The sequence below is a fragment of the Pangasianodon hypophthalmus genome, chromosome 16 (assembly GCF_027358585.1).
Source record: "Pangasianodon hypophthalmus isolate fPanHyp1 chromosome 16, fPanHyp1.pri, whole genome shotgun sequence".
Lineage (NCBI taxonomy): Eukaryota > Metazoa > Chordata > Actinopteri > Siluriformes > Pangasiidae > Pangasianodon > Pangasianodon hypophthalmus.
This window is the reverse complement of record NC_069725.1, coordinates 20,881,120-20,901,475: the sequence shown is the minus strand read 5'-3', so window position 1 is coordinate 20,901,475 and position 20,356 is coordinate 20,881,120. Positions and strand designations below refer to the sequence as shown.

The 20,356-nt window shown below is 40.7% G+C and overlaps 1 protein-coding gene across 10 annotated transcripts; it reads left to right on the top strand.

Annotated features, from left to right (window-relative positions):
* Positions 1-356: 356 nt before the first annotated feature.
* On the top strand, positions 357-18,780 carry hipk1a (homeodomain interacting protein kinase 1a). Of its 10 annotated transcripts, none has more exons than XM_053240757.1 (17): positions 357-610; positions 2,087-2,802; positions 3,711-4,084; positions 4,468-4,591; positions 5,730-5,849; positions 5,933-6,019; positions 6,165-6,346; positions 6,615-6,765; positions 7,818-8,022; positions 8,202-8,320; positions 9,458-9,592; positions 12,068-12,225; positions 12,369-12,524; positions 12,933-13,073; positions 14,167-14,363; positions 14,449-14,579; positions 16,816-18,780. In XM_053240757.1, exons 2-17 carry the CDS (start codon positions 2,089-2,091, stop codon positions 17,221-17,223), a joined length of 3,402 nt encoding a protein of 1,133 aa, XP_053096732.1. In that variant the 5' UTR covers positions 357-610; positions 2,087-2,088; the 3' UTR covers positions 17,224-18,780. The 10 variants fall into 10 exon arrangements, with proteins under 10 accessions (XP_053096732.1, XP_053096730.1, XP_053096731.1 ...); XM_053240755.1 differs by having other exon boundaries at positions 8,199-8,320; XM_053240756.1 differs by having other exon boundaries at positions 7,815-8,022.
* Positions 18,781-20,356: the final 1,576 nt, after the last annotated feature.

Below are 20,356 nucleotides of genomic sequence, written 5' to 3'. Positions count from 1 at the left end.
ATGTTACTTATTTTTTTTTAATGTTACTTAATCCTTTTCTTTTTTATCAATAAGACTATTTTATTGAATATTAGTTTTAATATAATATAGCATACTATTTATGCTAATATTAATAATTCTCAGATCAGAAGGCGTTGATTAATTTTCTGTAACAACTTCAGGGCATCAATAACACACTGAATGCAAAAAAGTTTGAGCTCTGTTCGAAAGAAAGTAATTAAGCAGCAAGCACCATGACCTGTAAGCACAGGGCTACGTGTCAAACCGCATACTAGCCTACTAAGTAGGTGGCCTATTGATGCCTTGTCGGTTGCTATGTGACGCACTCTTTAGGCACACTACTTAGTGTAGTGCGGAGTGATTTGGGCGCGGCCCGTGCGGCGCTTCCTGCTGTTTGGCGCTGTTTGAGAGGCTCCAGAGGGCCGCTTTGCGGTGTGAAACGATGCCTCTGTGGCCGTGTTTACGCAGGAATAATGCAGATCTACTGTGTGTGTCATCCATTAAAGTCAGAGGAGATGGATTTTGCGGATAATAACGTTTTAATGAGTTATTTTGGGAAATGAGGCCTAACAGGATGAAGAGTCGGGCTTGAGGAATTCAATGTAATCAGGTGAGATAAAGACAAACAGCTAACTAGCTACTTAATTAACATTAACTAATGTTATCTATTATCCATTTCGCTCAATTTTTTTAAAGAAAATTATTTTGTGTTACACTGCAGTGCGCGTGACGTGAGCCATGTTAGCTAGCTAGCTAGCTTCATCCGTAACCTTGCTAACTTTTCAGTGCTAGCGAGGGAATATTTAGCGTTTTTGCGTGGACAGCTTTCTCAGGACATTCTTACTGTTCCCTGGAGCTTCATATATTTAATTTCGGTCAATAATATGATGTTATTTTGTTGTTGTTGTTGTTTTGAGAGTGCTAACTTGTTTAGCTAACCTCTAACGACGTGGCGAATTTAAATAGCCGCTATAACGACAAGTGGTTTGTACTCGCCTTCAAAAGAAAATAAAATGCATGAAAATGAATAATTTCCTTTCAGGTATAGATTTTATGTTGCCTGGTTGTTAATAAGTTACCTTGAAATCATGTCATCATTATTATTTTCTTGTCTCTAGGAAGAAATTCACGGTTGTCATGGCAACGAGGCATCCTTCCTGTTTCTTTATTTTTGTATAACGTTTATTTGTGTGAATACACAATAATGTACAGTGTTACCAAAAAATTTGACTATGGCTATTATTTTATATTTTTTAAATGATTTTATGATTTATTATTTTTGTCTATTATTTTATTTAATTTTAAATTGTCTGTCATATAGCTGACCAATTTGGGACAATATATCAGCAGTATTGATATCGAAATATGACTATAAGTCTACAGATCAGGTGTGTGTGTGTGTGTGTGTGAGAGAGAGAGAGAGAGAGAGAGAGAGAGAGAGAGATTGAAGCATCCTGACTGAGTTTTTGTGGGTTTTTAAAAATATGAATAATATTATGGTACGTTTTCCTCCATGTGAAAGTCTTCGGGATGTTGAACTTTCAGGTCTCTCTGTCCTTCTCTGTCTTCAAGAGAAAGAGTGTGTGTGTGTGTGTTGGGGGGAGGGTTGATATGTCATTCGTTAACATGTGAAGAATTTTATTTGCTGGCAAATTGCTGTGGTACAAGTGGAATAAATCACTTATCATATTTTTTTTTCAAGAGATATTTATGATGGAATTATGATAACAGTACTAAATGATAAGTGATGAACAATATTATCATCTCTTATCATGATGAATAACATCGCAATACACCTTTCTGAAAGTATTGCAGAGCTTTTTATTTAGCTGCACACAGGCAATTGCACACAGACTATGCAGTGGATGGGTGAAAGGGTTATAATGAAAATTCTGAACATGCTAGTCTACGGAAAGTCAATAAATGACAGTCTGTGACAATATGCGTTTAAGGTGTGTCTTTGCTTCTGTAGATATTGTTCTGACATTAAATTCAGTCTCTCTGACACCTTTGGATTGCTGTCTAGGGCTGTATCTGTGTTTTGTATTAATGATGTCAATGTTTCTCATTCCATCTTTTACTTTAGCTATGGCCTCCCAGCTCCAGGCATTCTCCTCCCCTTCGGTTTCCTCCAGCGGTCTTTCGCGCTCCAAGAAGCTCAAGTTGGAGAAGCCTGCATGGGACAGCGAGAGCAGTTATGGTCTGCAGAGCCCAGGACAAGCCAGCGCGTCCTCACCCTCAGCGCCAGATTTCAACTCCAACTATGGCTCTAACAGCCTCAGCTTTCCTTCCTCCAATGGTGCCCGTGAGCACACGGTTGTACGAGCTGCCGACAGCACTGGCAGCGTCCCTGGACCTTCCTCCTCCTCCTCTTCCTCCTCCTCGTCCTCATCGTCATCGTCAAGCCACCGGGGCAAAGACGCTTACCAAAAGCAGAGCGGTGTGAAGAGGAAGAGCGAGGAGGTGGAGAGCAGCGACAGTGTGCAGATCCTGGAAGAGCTCTCGGCCCCTGTGCTGTCCAACCGGGCCGGCGGAGCAGGAGGAGGAGGCACCACTACGGCACAGTCCATCACTCACTCCACTTCCACAGCTAAGAGCAGCAACTCGCACAGTGAGGGGGACTACCAGCTGGTGCAGCACGAGATCCTCTGCTCCGTCTCCAACAGCTATGAGGTGCTGGAGTTCCTCGGCCGCGGCACCTTCGGCCAGGTCGCCAAGTGCTGGAAGCGCGGCACCAACGAGATCGTGGCCATCAAGATCCTCAAAAACCATCCGTCTTACGCACGACAAGGTCAAATCGAGGTGAAGCTAAACTTAAGTAATTCCAACTGTCCTTTCAGTATAAATTAATATTACACACGCTTGCTATCAGCTCACTAGATTTATTTTTCAAACTACACTACAGACAGAAAATATGGAAACTAAGTAATTCTGTAAGTTTTAAAAATACCTTAGCATGAAGTCAATTTACATGCAAAAACTTTTTCCATGTTGGTTTGGTGAGATATATTTATGGTTTTCTTAAAGTAGTGGTGTCAAAATATTTTATACTCTGAAAACTCCAATTGTGGCCAATTTCGTTCCCCTCATTTTTTGGCTCTTTGCCAGAATTCAGCCACAGCAGCATCTGATCTTTTGAAACTGTTGCTCACGCAGTGTAGTACACTTGGAGGAAAGCGCTATCCGCCCCCTTCCGCATACACGAGTTCATAGATGCCGATGATTGGCTAGTGTCACTGTGATTGACAGAAGAGAGAGAGTATATCATCTCTCCCAGAGAGGAGGCCAGTTTTGCTCTCTTGGACTCCCGGCCACAGATTGATGTGGCATCGTCAGGATTCGAACTCATGATCTCAAAGATAATTTGATTTCTCTTTCACGTTTGTCTTTAATTTTACACACATTTAAAATCAATTTGTGGTCTGGTATTTGTACAGATTGGTCAGACTCTTTGAAATCATAAACACACGTATAGACATCTGTGTTGCTTTGCTGTATTGGAAATTCAGCTTGAAGAAATGAATGTATAGATGTTTGAAAATGAGAAGTGCATAAGTAAGTGTATATTAGTGAAGAAGTTTCAGAAACAAGGTGCTATTCAATGCTATAAACAAAAACGGCTGTAATAACAAACTTTATGTATAGTAGCAGTTCTAAAGATTCACACATGTAGCCATATTTTTCTATTTTGATTCCATGTCTTTTTGTAGGTGAGCATCCTGAGCCGGTTGAGCACAGAGAACGCTGACGAGTTCAACTTTGTGCGCTCATACGAGTGCTTTCAGCACAAGAACCACACGTGCCTGGTGTTTGAGATGCTGGAGCAAAACCTGTATGACTTCCTCAAGCACAGCAAGTTCAGCCCACTGATGCTGAAGTGCATCCGGCCCGTCCTGCAGCAGGTGGCCACCGCGCTGATGAAGCTCAAGAGCCTGGGCCTGATCCATGCCGACCTCAAACCCGAGAACATCATGCTGGTGGACCCCATCAGGCAGCCGTACAGGGTCAAAGTGATCGACTTCGGCTCAGCCAGCCACGTCTCGAAGGCTGTGTGTTCCACCTACCTGCAGTCCAGATACTACCGGTGACTGACCACTGACCTCCAACACACACACACACACACACACACACACACACACACACACACAGAATCAGGCTTCTGAATTTTCTATATGTGCTCACTGCATAGGATGTAACATAATGGCATCATTTTAAATACTACTACACAAAAAGGTGCATGTTGGAAATTGTGAAGAATTTACAAATTATATAACTTTTAGGGTGCAAGTGTATGTTTTTACATTATATTTTTAAAACGTATTTTTCCAAATTTGAAAATTTTGACGTTCAACATGTTCACATATTGTTGCAACAGCAAAATGTTTTGACACCCCTTCTATTTACTGTTATCATTGACAACTTTTAAATACTTCAGACTGCTAAAGAACGCCGTCTGTTTTCTCGCAGTGCTCCTGAGATCATCCTGGGTCTGCCATTCTGCGAGGCCATCGACATGTGGTCTCTGGGCTGCGTCATTGCTGAACTCTTCCTCGGCTGGCCACTTTATCCTGGAGCCTCTGAATATGATCAGGTCAGCGCACAGCTCGGGATTTAGTGCTGTACATATTAGGAATGTGCCTTCTGCTTAATTTTAATATTCAAATATCCACAAATATAGAGAACAGGGAAAAGGTGTCTTTTTTTTGTAATGGAATCTGGTATAATTTTCCCATTGAGATTAAAATTTCCTTCTGTTGGTGGCTGTTCGTGGTTTGTTTGACAGATGTAATATACAGAATTCCTAAACACACACATATATAACGCCATATTTCAGCCTGTAGCTCTGTAGAATCTTATTCTGCTAATTCATACATTGTGAAACTTCTAACTGTGTAGGATTAATTAACTTTGTGATCACAGTAGTGATGCATATTTATAATAATCTGATATTCAGTACACACATTTGCTAATGAATTTTACTAAATGAGAGAATAAAAGCACAGGAATAACTGCTCCACATTAGAGCAATAAAAAAAAGCGTAGTGGTGCGTCTACAATGCACCTTAAATGGTCTGCAAACTTGAGGTATCTGATTTGTGTCTGCTGTAGTTTAATACTTTTAATAGAGTTACTGGATGGATATTAGAAATTAATTATCTCTCTTCTTCCCACAAGCTTCATATCTGACTGCCCACTCTCACCTGTATGAGGGTAAAATCCCCAGAGACTTCTTTAGTCTCGATGCACACGGCTTTTCTTTTGCATATTTTCTGATTTTTGATGAGTAGTGTAAATCTTAAAAATCAGTTGCCATCATGGAACGGCATTTTCACTGTCACCTCTTTGATAATGGGAATCAGTGTTGGGACATAAATTGCTGGATATTACATTCAGCATATTTTCTGATTTGATCCATTGATGGGTTTTGTGGAACTACACAGATCTTACATGCAAACATAAGATGCAAATTTTCTTAAAGCCTGCCATCATCATATCTGTGATGTTTCAGATCAGATTCGTAAAGATCTTGCTCAGCTACTGTGAGCATGTTGGTGCCAGGTATCAGCCGATTCTCAGAGCCCTAATATCGGTATCATATCAAAAGTGGAAAAAATGGAATTGATGCATGTGTGGGCGGAGCTTAACAGGCACATAATTATACAGTTTTCTATATTTATACCCTCCAACATTAAGGAGAATAATTCTCTTTCCATATTGTGCTGTTGCAGATCCGTTACATCTCTCAGACACAAGGTTTACCAGCGGAGTATCTTCTGAGTGCAGGAACAAAGACCAGCCGATTCTTCCACAGAGGACCAGACGCCAGCTACCCTCTGTGGAGGCTCAAGGTCTTTTAGTTGCCACTTTTTATTTTATAGAGAACATGTAATGGAATTAATCCTAAAGTTGAATGCTTTTTTTTTTCCCCTAGACGCCGGCAGAGCACGAGTCAGAGCTTGGCATCAAGTCCAAAGAGGCTCGAAAATACATCTTCAACTGTCTTGATGACATGATGCAGGTAATTATGTGATTTTTGTACCTAATCATTTTATTATGTGAACATGCAGAATAAACAAATTTGCTACAGTTTCTTCATTGAAAGTAAAGCAGTGCTCTCTAGTGATGCAAAAAACGACGCACACATTTGTATCTCTCTCCTGCAGGTTAATATGACTAATCTAGAAGGCACAGATATTTTGGCAGAGAAGGCTGACAGGCGGGAGTTTATCGACTTGCTAAAGAAGATGCTCGCTCTTGACGCAGATAAAAGGATCACGCCGATGAAGACCCTTAACCACCCGTTTGTAACCATGACTCATCTTCTGCACTTTCCCCACAGCGCACAGTAAGCTGCATCTACCATGGCACATTTTAAAATAATAGTATATAGGATATGAAAGTGCTGGAAATCCAGGTTTTGCTGAATTGAGGCCAGTGCTGTTAGAAAAAATCTGAACTGAAGTATGGGCTACCTCATATGACATTAGGTAGCAAAATTAGCAAAATATTCTTATTTGAAGTATTCATAAAAGTTGCACCTGAACCCTTCAGTAGACTTTTGGAGTGTTTTTGTGGAAGAGTTTTTTTTTCCTCACTTCTCTGTCTTTGCACAGTGTAAAGTCCTGTTTCCAAAATATGGAGATCTGTAAACGCCGATGTACTGCATTTGACAACAACAAGAACCTCTTTAGCAACAGCAGCGGGCCAAGCGCAGCCACCAACCTCACCGTGACCTTCAGCAGCCAGCTCAGTCAGCACAGTCAGGTGGGCACACAAGCACTTTAGCACAGATGGGCTGAAAGCTTTACACTTAATCACATACAACCTTAAACAAGCATTTTTTTTTTTAATCCTAGTCTGTATCCATGCATATGTAATTGTGTGATTAACACAGACAACAGTGTGGACATGTTTCCATGCTGCGGGCTGGGGATTGGGTCACATGGTCATATGATCACACTCCATTCGTAACATGGTGTCCATGTGGTTGAAGAGATACTGGAGTAGAGAAGAGACACTGGTTCTTATTTCAGTTTGGGGTGTACCAAGGTTTCAGCAACAAAGCATCTATTTTTCATTTCATGACTCAAGACGTGTTTAATATCTGGGGAGGGTCACTGATGCGTTCGCTACGAGACTAAGTAGGGCAAGTAGCAGCAAGCAAACATCTTTTTTTTTTCCCCCAACGTGAGGCGACATCTGCATAGAAAATCACAGATATATTGCGTCTGGACTGGACTGAAATTATCAGATGACTGCAGAGTTTGGTGAAAATTAGTAGGTAGTTTGGCCTGTAATTTTCTCAGAGGAGGAGAAGGAAAAACACAGACGTGGCCAATCCAGACAGAAATAAATCACGGAGGAGCAAAGTGTAAAATAATAACTGACCCCAGGTCAGTAAATGTGAATGCAAAACACAATTTTTATAAAATGCTTTTAGTTAGTAGAAGTTAATTATAAATTCTGAGATAGAGCTTAGTTTATTAATGTTAATGTACTGAAACAATGAACTGGAGTAACTTAAAGCAGATTAAGTAAATTTAGTGAAGATCAGCTTTTATTAGATAGTAATATGAGCAATGAAAAGCAGCAGCCTGATAATTCTGCCTGGTGTTAACACATGACCTTTCCCAAAACAGAACATAGTCAGTTCTTTCCTTTTAGCACCAAGTCTGTTAGAGGAAATATATGGCTATTTTATTTTGTTCAACATGAGCACAATGTTATAAATCACGTTTTTTTGGTTTCTGTAGCCATCAGATCACTTTCCTTTTGAGAACCACGCCCATGACCTTCTCTCCTTTGTCTTTCAGCAGATGGCGCCCTCCGGTGGCCAGTCCCTGTCTCTGAGCAGCAACGTTCCCCTGCTCAACTACCAGCCGGGTCTGTACCAGCAGGCCACCATCAACATCCCGGGTCTGACACAGCAGAGCGTCCCACTGCAGACCAGACACACACAGCTGTGCACTCAGACTGAACCCTTCCAGCAGACCCTCATCGTCTGCCCTCCCACTATACAAGGTCCCACCACTACCACTACTACTACTACACACACACTCACCCACCCCTTCAGTATCTGATTGGAATTATATCTGAGAACTTAAAACGTGACATTAAGCACTGATTAGAACTAATTAATGCTAATTCTACATTTATCTTGGTTGGAAATGACTGTAAATTCAGGCTCTTTATTCCAGCAGGGCTTCAGCCTTCCAGTAAGCACTCGGGATATCCAGTGCGGATGGACAACTCTGTCCCCATGGTCCCCCAGAACCAGTCCGCTCAGTCTCTGCACATCCAGCCCAGCATGTTGACGCAGGTAACGCTGCAGTGTGTGTGTGTGTGTGTGTGTGTGCGCGCATAGAAGAGAGAATGCTGTACCTGGATTTAGTTCTGCCTCCCAGTCTGCCCTGCATGTGGTGTCGCTTTTTCTGTGCAATAACATGTTTGTAGGATCGAACAGTGTGTATATGTGTGTTATTCATTTTTGAGTAAACTGACGGTGCTTACTAGATTTTTATTTTTCATTAGGTGGATTTATAGTCTTCGGTACTAATAAATCTCTTAGAAATGTGGACCAGATTTCACATGACTTTTAATGTCAGTATTTAAAATTTTTTTTTGTTATGTATTTTTCTCTCCCTAACACTATTTGGATGGAATTAGTTTTACATAGGTAAGTGGGTAGAGTTTACCTTTTACAGGTGCCACTCTGTGATTTTATTTTCATCCAGGTTGGTTTGAAGTAGTTCATCCTGTCTCTATAAACATCTGTATCTTATTTTTACAAACAGATGTTGTCTACTGAATTAGAATCTTTTTTTTTTTTTAATTGTTGTACATACTCAATTCTACACACATCCAGAGAAAACGCTTGAAATTGTAGTTGCTTTGGAGTCATAACACTTTGTCCATTCTGTCAGCCCTGGAAGCCAATAAGAAGATGAAACTGTGATATAGCCAGCACAAAGCCTCATTTTAACATTTGCATATGCCACAATGTCATGATGTTAGTTTTCTATTAATAAATTCACGATTCAGTAATATGATCATGTCTCCAGATGTTCCACAGACATCTGGGTTTGCGGGAAAAGAAAGCTGGTAGAAACTCACTCATCCTATTTTAATTCCCAGCTGTCATGTTGCAAGAGTTTAATTCCCAGAGGAGATAATTTAATCACAGAGAGATCATTCTGAGAAATGAGTACTGTCCAAATGGTGCTTTTGTCCTTAATTTTCAGTATTACAGTCATTCAAGACTACATAAATTTTAATGAACTAATAATTTTCCCTTTTCCCCAACTCTCCTCTCTTTTATGGCTCACTCTGTGTGTGAATTTTCATGGTGGTGTTTGATGAAACCATGTGGCAATTCACACGCTCCTCTGCCCCATACAGTGTGTTCTAACCTCCTCCACCCCCTCCTCCTTCCTCACACCCCTCCGTCCCCCTGCAGGGCTCCTGCACACCTCTGATGGTCGCTGCCCTACACCCCCCTGCAGCAGGAGTGCCCCCTCTGTACCCACTGCCCCTGGCATTGAGCCGTTCGTCTGCGATAGCAGGGCACCTGGAGCCGAGCACAGCCATGCTGGTAAAGCCGTGCCACGGCTCCCTCACAGCCCCCTGCTGTTCTAAAACCTGTTCTCTCCTCCACCAATCCCTCCTTCCCTCCCCCACCCCCTCCTCCTCTCCTCTACCCTCCTGTCCAGCCCGCTCGAGGGGTAGCAGACACAGCATGATGGGACGCATGTGGCTTCACCCAGCCTGCGCTACTACTGCTTGCAGCTTCCAGCATCGGCTCTAATCACACAATCCCCGCACATACACGCGCAAACACAAATCGTGGTTAGGATTGTTCCAAACATCAGAGTAAACTCATCCTCGAATACTAAAGACGTGGTATTATAAGAGACATGTCACGTGACCTAAAATTACTCCTCTGTTGAAATAGTTTGTGTTACCAGGTTTCACTCTTGCTTTGTTCCCCCCCCTTTATAAAACCATACCAGAGATATTATTATTATTATTATTATTATTATTATTATTATCCCTCCTTATTAAACCTACCACTTAAAATAACTGATGCGGGTGAAAATAACTCATCTGGTCAAAAAATTTTGATTGTGAAAGTAGCTGCTTTGTTTTATATGATGCAAAACCATAATGACATTTTCATCAAAGTTGCATAGAAACGAGTGCAGATTTGTCTGATTAATTAAACTGTCATACAGCATCAAAATGTCAACTTCAAAATCAACTTCAGCTGCATGGAAACAAATTCAAACCCACTAGACAATTAGTTACATGTAATATTCAAAGACACGTGCCAGTTTCCTCTGTATGGCCAAATGTTTGTGGACACCTCACCATCACACCCATATGTGATAGAGTTAGGTGAGAGTGTATGTTCATTCAGCCACAAGAGCATTAGTGAGGTCAGGCACTGATGTTGGGTGAGGAGGCCTGGGGTGCAGTCAGTGTTCCACTTCATCCCAAAGGTGTTCAGTGGGGTTGAGGTCAGGGCTTCGTGCAGGACACTTGATTTCTTTCACTCCAAACTTGGCAATCCATGTCTTCATGGAGCTTGTGTTGCGCACAGGGGCATGGTCGTCCTGGAACAGGTTTGGGCCCCATTGTTCCAGTGAAGGGAAATTGTAATGCTACAGCATACAGAGATATTCTAGACATTTGTGAGAGCAGTTTGGGAAAGAACCACATATGGGTGTGACGGCCAGGTGTCCACAAACTTTTGGCCATATATATGTATATATGGTTTACATGAAACATGCCCTAATTTGTGTGTTGCGACAGTGAACCAATAAAAGGAAAGCATTGAAACACATTTCAGTGAAGTTGAGTTAGAGATGATTGTATTCGAGGTTGCTGCAAATAAAAATATTCTTTTCTAAAGCCTCAAAAAACTAAATTAATAAAATAAAATCAGCTGTTTCAACAGAGGAACAGATGGTTCAGTATTTTTTTTCTTTTGCAGTTCTTTGTTTTTGTTGAACTTCATGGTACCATGTAGGCGTATATAGACAGTTATGGATTTGTGCACTGCTTTTTCTAAATAGATTCAAAGATTCACACACACTGTGACATGATGCAAGTTTGATCGTACAGATATGCCAAAGTTTAAATGAATGCATACACGAATGGTCGTTATTCTTATAATCTTATTATAGATTATATAATCTTATTTTACAACTAGTTTTGACCAGCTTTGAGGAATAATGAAGAGTGCCATTATGTTGACCGTGACTGATCTACAGGTGGTGTCTGTTGGACAGAGCTGAGGGGAGAAAATTAATTGATGTTTTTTCTTGACATTTCTAACATTCTTATTTTTTATTTCCAGGTTAAACATGTCCTTTTGAGCAACAGTTTCCATGTAGCTAGCACGGCCTTGCCTCTGTGCCTCTTACTTTGGTGGGATCTTCCAATGCAGATTTTTTTAATCTTTTTATTCCAAAACCTGATCCTGTGGCTAAACAAGACTCTTCTCTCAGCTTCTCATCCTCCGCTTTAGTTTTCTTACCAGCAGCAACCACAGACCTTCCAAGTCTGCAGAAGGACACCTTAAACTTAGGAACATGTTAGGAACTGTTATGAGTGAAGTTGGAGTAAATTTTTTTATTATTTGACTTTAACTTTTTTGTTAATTTATAAGGCATTTTTTGTCACGCTTTCAGCAGCTTTACCACCAGTTATGGTGTATTTCAGCTACTCAGTGGCTGATTAACACTGTCCATGTGAGAAGGATTCACAGGCATGCTGAGAGCAGATTTTGCCATGGCTCTGAATTGACCTCTGTTCAGTGCAGTTTTATTTTTTTTTTTCCAAAGCTGTAGATCTGTGCATGATTTCCTAGGAGCTTGTTGGAGATGCTTTCCCTGTATTAGAGCAAGAGAACTGCCTGACTGACTCAAATATCTGTCTCTATGTTGCATGTGCTCCTCATACATTTGTCAGTTAACAGACATCCCAAGTTTTAAATAACAAACATGAAAGCTCATCTAAAACCTGAGTAATAATTGCTTGCTTCTGTTTGTTGTGTGTTTTTTAGCAGGGCTGGCCTGCGGGCACACAGCAGATCCTCATCCCGTCGGCATGGCAACAGATGCCGGGCATGGCTATCCATGGCACTGGTCAGCCCGTCCTTGCTGACTCTCCTATAGGCTCTCTGTTGGCTGATGGCTCGAGCCAGTCCAGTGCCAACTGGAGGTCAGCGCCACTCTCCCAGCACACACTTTAGACCAATACCCATAGATCTTGTACTCAAGTGTATTTAGTGAGTGCAGATTTATTCCTGTGCCATAATGGTGCTGCAGGCGTTCAGTGTCAGTGCTGTTTCTGTGCTCCATTAGGGGGCGACATGGCGGCCAGTGTGATGTCACGCATCAGGATGCTGCACAGGGATGCCACATGACCTCGCAGACGCTCAACACAGGCGCAGCCAACAGTCGGACACAGCAGACCGGGGTTAAGAGATCAAAAGGTCGCCATGCAGAAAGCAGAGCTAGGTAATGTCTCATTCCTCACCTAACAGTGAAATAAGAATATTAGGGTAAATAATAGGGTCATTAAGAATTTTTTTTACACCATTCAAAGGCAAATAATCCAAATTTAGACGTTTGTCATGGCCATTGTGACATGACCACTCTTTTGTAGTAGTTGGATCTCAAATTACTCTCCATTATGTAGTGTCAGTGGATTATATCCTATGTAGTGTGCATACATATTCTATAAAGGGATTTGGGATTCAATTTTGGGATTTGGGATTAGAAAGGGCAGTCTCCTTTCTTTACTTTTCAGATTCCATGATTTATACCATACTAATTCATAGTGTAGCACTACTGTTAATGTTTGCTCAGTAATGTTCAAATACATAATGTATGGACTGTGTTGAGTTGTTGTTGTGTGTTCTGCAGGCCCATGTCCTCTGCACTGCACACCAGCGGTGACCCTTCTCAGCCAATTATCATTTCGGACACGCCCAGCCCAGCTGTCAGCATCATCACCATTCCCAGTGACACAGAGGACGAAGATGACACCAAAGTCCCACCCACAAAGTGATTGGCATTTATTGCCCTGCCTCATAACTGTGCTGCATTCAGCAGTATTTTCATTACTTATTTAGCAGGAGAGGCACAAGCCATTACCTTTCAAGTATAAAAAGGTTCAAGTATTTTATCCTTAATCAAGTCTCAAGCACTACATAGAAATCCCAATCAAAACCCATTCATCAGTATGATCAAAGTACCATGGATCAGTTTCCTTGGAGCACTATTTATTTGGGGGGTGGGTGTGTGTGTGTGTGTGTGTGTGTGAAAGGGGCAGCCATCCAGAGCCATGGTAGAGATTTTGAATGAAATGGATGTTAACAGATAATTCTGCAATCAGCAAAAAAAAGCTACTGTAAATGTCTAGATAAAAAAATTGTTAGTGTCAGAAAGTGGCAACTTCAAACAAAAATTAGGAAGATGTAATAGAAATATTGGTGAAAATATTTTCCTGTTTAGGGTCCTAAATCCTAATCCTGTATTCACACATTCATTCTCATGCAATTACAATTTGCAATCCTGCACCCAACCAGCAAGCTTTCTGCAAAAGGTGCACAAATATCCATATCAGTAGCAGTAACTCAGTTTCACATATTATTTAAGCCTGCATTATAGATGGGCACACCTACTCTGCGCCCGCTGTCTCTTACACATTCACCTCTAAATCTGAGCGGAAGATCCGGCACATCAGCCACCTGAGACACTTTCTGCTTCTGTGGGACTCTGCAGGAATCTTATAGACTGGAAGTTTTATGACCTTTACGCATCCAAGGTGTCATTAGAGAAATAATCCTTGTTAAACATTTATGGCAATTCAATTCCCCTACGTCATTCTCTCACCCTGGCTCCACAAGAAAAATGCTGTCTTGGGCTGCATACACTCGACACAGCCCTGTCCTCAGCTAATAAATTCTTGACTTGACCATGTTACTCATAGTCTTCATTCTGAGTCGTCTTAGCACTGTTCTGGCATTGTATTATGGATGAACACACAGTTTAAAAGTAACAAGCATAGTCAAATCACTTATAAAGCTGGTCTAATTAATTCTCTTCAAACAAACTGCTCATTAATATTTTGACATTATCCGTTATTTTCTCTCAGCTGCAGTGCGAACCAGCGGGCGAACGTCATCAGCTGCGTGACGGTGCACGATTCTCAGGACTCTGACTCGTCCACCTGCAGCCCTCTTAGTCCTAAACGCTTGCCCAACTTTGCAGAGAGCAGCGGACAAGGCTCCAAGTCTCTGGCTGTAGTGATGCCCTCTCTGAAGACTCAGACATGGGAGGGGGTGACCAGCGGTACATCATCACTGCACTGTACTCCTGATAAAACTATGGGTCTGTTGTTTATGTTCTCATGTTTTTTGATTTGTTTATGTTTCAGAACAAAGCAGCACAACATCCGGGAAGTCGAAGAAGACTTCAGCTCTGCAGTCCTCTCGCTCAGGATTGTCCAACAGTGAGCGACATCAGAGAACAGTGACCACTAAATCACAGCCTCTCAACCTGAGTCAGGTAGAGCCGCTCTGCTGTACATTAAACAGTCACTCACACCCCCTGAGACACCGGCAGAGATGTTCATATATAGTGCCTCATTTATCAATCTTTTTGTAAGGTGTGGGTAAATGTTTGCCTAAGAAAAACCAAAGTTTTTAGCTGGATTTACAGAAGTTGCAGAAATGCTGATTTTCTTAATACTCGTGCGCATGTTGATCATCTGTAAAGTGCAAAGTGTGTTCTCTACGCAGCTCATGTGCATGTAGTGAGGCCCATAAAACTCTTTAAAAAAATAAAAGTTCAAGTGTATAGACAGCTGTGTATACAAAATGAACGATTAGGGTAATGGCTCAGAGGCCGAAGTGGTTCATTTCTATGCCATAAGAATATTTAAGACATTATACTATTACTACTATAATAATAATAATAATAATGAGCGAGCGCTAAATCTTCCGTCAGCTGAGGTATTTGTTCTCTGTTTATACGCCACCATTTCTTTTGTCATAATTGAAAGATTACTTTTATTTGTCTTAATTTATGGGTTTCTGTTGACTTGCTTTCTTAATTTTTCATATTTTTAACTAATGCAAGTAATATAAAATGGCTGGTTTTCACTAAATGTTGGATGATCATGTCCAGCTTGAAAAATGAGGCCCATCGATCAGTCAAGAACACAAAGTCAACGAATGTATTTGCAGTAAAACTGTACTTGTTGCAAAACTGCTGCACGTACGCTCATGGGGTTATACCCAGGCAGATCCATTAAGCGTGTATTGGCTAGGCTGAAATCCAGGTGCTTAAGGCCTACTGTATTTCACAATTCAATACTCCTAAGAAAAGATCAACTATATGTACATGTATATAATATAAAATAAAAATTAGACCAGTTAGCTGCTAAATAAGGTCAGTATTCTATGCAACAATTTGCAGTACGATGAAAGGCTGTGTATGAAATAGCCTACACAAGATCCACAGTGCAATAGGGGTGAGTGATATGCCCATAGTTTAATGGAGAACTCTTTTGTAATAGAGTAAAAATAATATTCATCTTGTATAATCAGTAGTCACTGATGTTTCTTAAGAACTAGACAGACAAACCCAATAAACAGGCAGCTGTTACATCAGTCAGTCAGTTGTTTGACAATATTAGCCTTTGGACTCTATATTAATTTGAGTATTAAAACAGACAAGTGTGCCAGAAGGACTGCTGGCTGAGGGTGAAGTAGGCCACTGATAGGAGCAGCAGCTCAGACATACTGTTCAGACTGTTCCTCTGGATCTTGTTGTTTGTTACGCAGAAGAACACATGAATAGTCTGCGTGCTTGTATTTTTTTTTCATGTTGCTTTTTATAGTGTGTTTTTGGAAGATCATGTTCTAGTCAGTGGAGAACACTTTTGTAATAGAGCAATGATGTAATATTAAAAATCAGCTTGTATAATCAGTAGCCACTGATGTTTCTTGTAAGAAAGACTCTTGTATAACTGTACACTGCGACACAATTTCTTAAGAACGAGACAGATGAACCCAGTAAACAGGGAACACAGTGTAGGTGCAGCTTTCCCCACCAGCCCATGTTTATAAGACAGCATGTACGTGTCTTGCTTTAAAAGAGTTTGAAAGAGAAAGAGTTCTTAATTGAAAGTCTTGCTTGCGTATTGTAAAATGTCTTTGCATTAAAGACACACTGTTTATATTTCTGTCCATTCAAAATACTTTCTTGTAGCCACACACTGGCCATTACTTCAACTCAGCCTACATACAGATTTACTTTCTATGTACACAGTTACTGACTGTAGCTCATTTGTTGCTATGCACGATTTGTCAGCTGCTCTCTACCCGGACCTTCACTAATCAGATATTGGATCATCACAGCAGTGACACTGACATGATAGTGTTCCAGTTTGTGTGTTTAAAATCCCTCAGCAAGACTACGGCTAAAACACTCTACCATGTGTCTGCCTCTGCTGTGCTGAAAATAGTCCATCACCAATTTAATATCTCATCAGAGATAGTACTACGGTGGTTCCTTTTCTGATCGATGAGTTGATAAATTGTGCATACCAACAAAAGGTTCACGTTATGCAAAGCTTTTCTGCAAAGATAAACTTTCCTCACATTTGAAACTGCCTTGCTGTGCCAAAAACGGCACTCGAGTGCAGCACTCAGCACCTTTTGGACATCAGACATCAAGTAGCATATATAGCTCAGCAGAAGTCTCATCTTCTGTGTCCTCGTACGTCTTCCCGCTGCAGGTCCAGCAGCCTGTGATGTCCTCTCATGACAGGTCAGGAGGTGGATCCCTGAGACGTCAACCCACTTATCCTCCCGCGGGTCCGTCACACTCCTACAGGCTGCACGAGGCCTCGCTCTTTAGCTCCGCCCCCAACCTGTACGCCTACCCCGCCTCGGCCGCCCTGGCCTCAGTGTCGCAGGCTGTGGATCAGCTGCACAACTCCACCGGCTCTTCCTCCTCCTCTTCCTCCTCCATCAGGCACACGCGTGCTGCCGGACCTTACTCCACCTCTCTGAGTCTGCTGCAGAAGAGCAGCGCTATGGGGCTGATGGGCCAATCAGCTGCCTCGCACTGCCAACAGCAGCAGCTCCCCGGGCAGCCGTACCCCCTCAGCCAGAGGAAACTCAACCAGTACCCTTACCTGTGAGACACATCATCACATAGCAGAGCAACCTGATTGTGGAACTTAATTATTGTAGGTTTTCTTAATCATTATTTTAATACTAGTTTTGTTTTTATGTAGTAATGTTTATTTTAATGCGGCTTAAGTTAAACCATTGCGTTAAGTCAGATTGTCTGATCTAATGTGTAGTTGACATCGGTTTACATTTTGTTCTCAAGATTTAATGGAAGGTGTGACTGTATAAAAATGTTCTTTAGCACTATTAGTGGTGTTCAAAACATTCTCACTTTAATTTTCATCATGCTCTTATTGAACAACTGTAAGATATTATCATTAACTTTACCCCTATTTGGACAGGATTAGTTTCTCTGGGTGGCTTCTATAATAACATTTTACTTTTCTCCTCTAAAATAAAGCTCTTGTGTCCAGACATCAATTATATTAATACAGGAAAAGAGAGTTTCTGTTGTTTTATATGAATTAGTGCTTTTAATATTGGGAACGCTATTGGATTGTTTACAATTATATTTATTTATTTATTTGTCAGCGTCTAACGTTCGATGATTAAAGATACAACTGCTCATTCATTATTTTCCTAGATGATTAAGTGTTCCATGATATTCTGCAAGATGTGAATCAGCAGCATCATGCTTTTCTGATTTGTTAATTTGGGAACACACTAGATGACTAAAACAGAGAGTAGCAATGATGCAAAAAAAGTGAAATAATAATAATAATAAAAGAGTAGGTTATTATGCCATCATGGCTGATCCAGATGGAAATGAAATCACAGAGGAGCGCCTGTAAATGTAACCTAATCCCGTCCAAATATGGTTGTTTTTTTTTTTTTTTTTTTTTTTTTTCTTTCTTTTTCTTTTTCTCTTTGTTTTTACTGCCTTCATGTATTAATCATTTTTTACTGTTTATTTACAGGTGCCTTTGACTATATTAGCACTTATGTTTTAATATATTTTCGTTATGTTGCTTTTCAATGCCAATCTCAAAGTGTGTGTGTGTGTGTGTGTGTGTGTGTGTGTGTGTGTGTGTGTGTGTGTGTGTGTGTGTGTGTGTGTGTGTGTGTGTTCGTGTTCATGGATATTGTGCTGACAGTTGCATGTTGTTTATGTAGAGTCCTAGGCGCTACATAGTCAAATGTTTTTAGGCTGCATCAGCAAAATGATTAAATAAGAAAGAGAGAAGGTCGGATGATGTATTGAAGGCTGGTGTTATGTAAGTGGTGGTGTGCAGTCAGTGATGTAGATAGCACTTAAAAAGAACGGTTAACATCGATGTGTATGCTCATAAACTTGTGCCTAGTACAATGTGTGTTTGACTCCGAGTCACAGAGCTAAGCCTGCTTTTCACAAGCTTCTTATTAGTGGACGTTTGCTCTAACTAGAAGATCGTGAATCAGTGATTTTACGCTGGTCACGTGTTCATTTAGAATAAATCAGACTTGTGCAATTGTGGATGTTTCTACTCTTCTATCAGAATGTGGAGTGTAAGTAGACCAAATTACGGCTAAGTCCTGATAAATATACATATTGTATATGCACAATAAACATTTTCAGTGTATATTAATCAGTCTTGTGTTTTCTGAATATACTAAATGATAGTGAAGCTTTATTCATGTGGAATTGTGAAATTTGTCATTTTGCATATTATATTACCAATATCATCAGTGAATCTGGAGGAGACAGAGGGTTTTTTTTTTTTTTTTTAAGAAGCTGCTCAAATACCAGAGAAATAAAAAAGTGTAAAAATTGCTGAACCAACTTTTAAAGCTCTATAACTGAGGATCATGTATAGCTTATACTCTCTGTCAAACTTTTGAGGACAGGAGGCAAACTTTTGTGGACTCAGTGGAGGGTGATTGAGGCGACCTGCCAAATCACGTGATTGCCACCAACAGAGACAGACTGCTCATCCATCCAGCTGGAGTACTATCTAACCACTGGTAATGTGTGTTCAATTTGTTCTTTAGGTTTCTTCATCATAATCTCTCTATCCGTCATCACCCAGAAGAGGATGGGTTCCTTTTCGAGTCTGGTTCCTTTAAAGGTTTCTTCCTCCTGTTGTCTCATGCAGTTTTTCTTTGCCACTGTCATCTGTGCTCATTAGGGATTTAAATCTACATCCGGATTTATGTAATGCTGCTTTGTCACAATGTCTTGTTTATAGACAGGGTCTGTGTTTAAAAGTGCTATATGAATTGAATTGAAATTAAATCAAAGCAAATTGGAGCAGTGCAGTGTGTAAGCGAATAACAGGAGTCCTAAAGCTCCAATTCTGTGCCTTAAGTCAACTACAAAGATACAATTCATTCTCTAGTTCCTCTAAATAAAGGTATAAACGATGGATCAGAAACCCCAATGTTTGTGGTCGAAAGGTTTTGTTCCCCTTTGCAGAGTGTAAGGAATTACAGTCTAATCAAAAAGGTTGTACAGAATATCACACATACTAAATCTACATCATACTGATGAATAAACCTTGAAAGCGTCTGACAAATCCTCCTACTGCAGTGGTTCCCAGCCTTGTTCTCACATTTTCGTGTTTTCCCTGCGTAAACACACCCATGTTGACTCAGAGAAGGTCTGTTAATTAGCTCAGCAGTTTGATCAGGTGTGTATCAGCAGAGGAGAACAAGAAAATGTGCAAAGTGAGGGAGTTTGGGGAACCACCGGTGAATTTGTCAATAATCCAAACTCATTCATGGAGCTCTGCCACCCTGCAGAGTCAAATATAATCTAATCTAATGCATCTGGTCTAATACTCGGATCTTCGTTTTCCTGATCAGATTTGGAATGAAACACTGCAGAGAGATTTCCAGAAACAGGTCTGCATCCATAAATACACTTATCTCCATCCATGAATACAGTTAATGTTTCAGCATCGATTAAATCATTATTTTTTTCTTAGAATGAGATAACAGTAAAGGGGTATTGAAACAGAAAGGGCTTTCTTGGTATAATAGGGACTGTAGAGTTTTTTTTTGTTTTGTTTTGTTTTTAAATAAGTATCAATTTCTACATCTAACTATACATATTCAGATGAGTGTATAGTCTCCACACTGAGCCAGATGGGTCATCACTGTTTTCACAGTGATGCCCAAAAGATGACTTTGACTTTTAAATACATCACGCCGATAGCTCATTTC

Excerpts from the sequence above, each read along its gene's own strand:
- hipk1a (XM_053240754.1), top strand. The coding sequence starts at position 2,089 with ATGGCCTCCCAGCTCCAGGCATTCTCCTCCCCTTCGGTTTCCTCCAGC. Across the intron at positions 6,766-7,814 it reads AGCTCAGTCAGCACAGTCAG|CAGATGGCGCCCTCCGGTGG; the intron begins GTGGGCACACAA and ends TTTGTCTTTCAG. Across the intron at positions 8,023-8,198 it reads CTGCCCTCCCACTATACAAG|CAGGGCTTCAGCCTTCCAGT; the intron begins GTCCCACCACTA and ends TCTTTATTCCAG.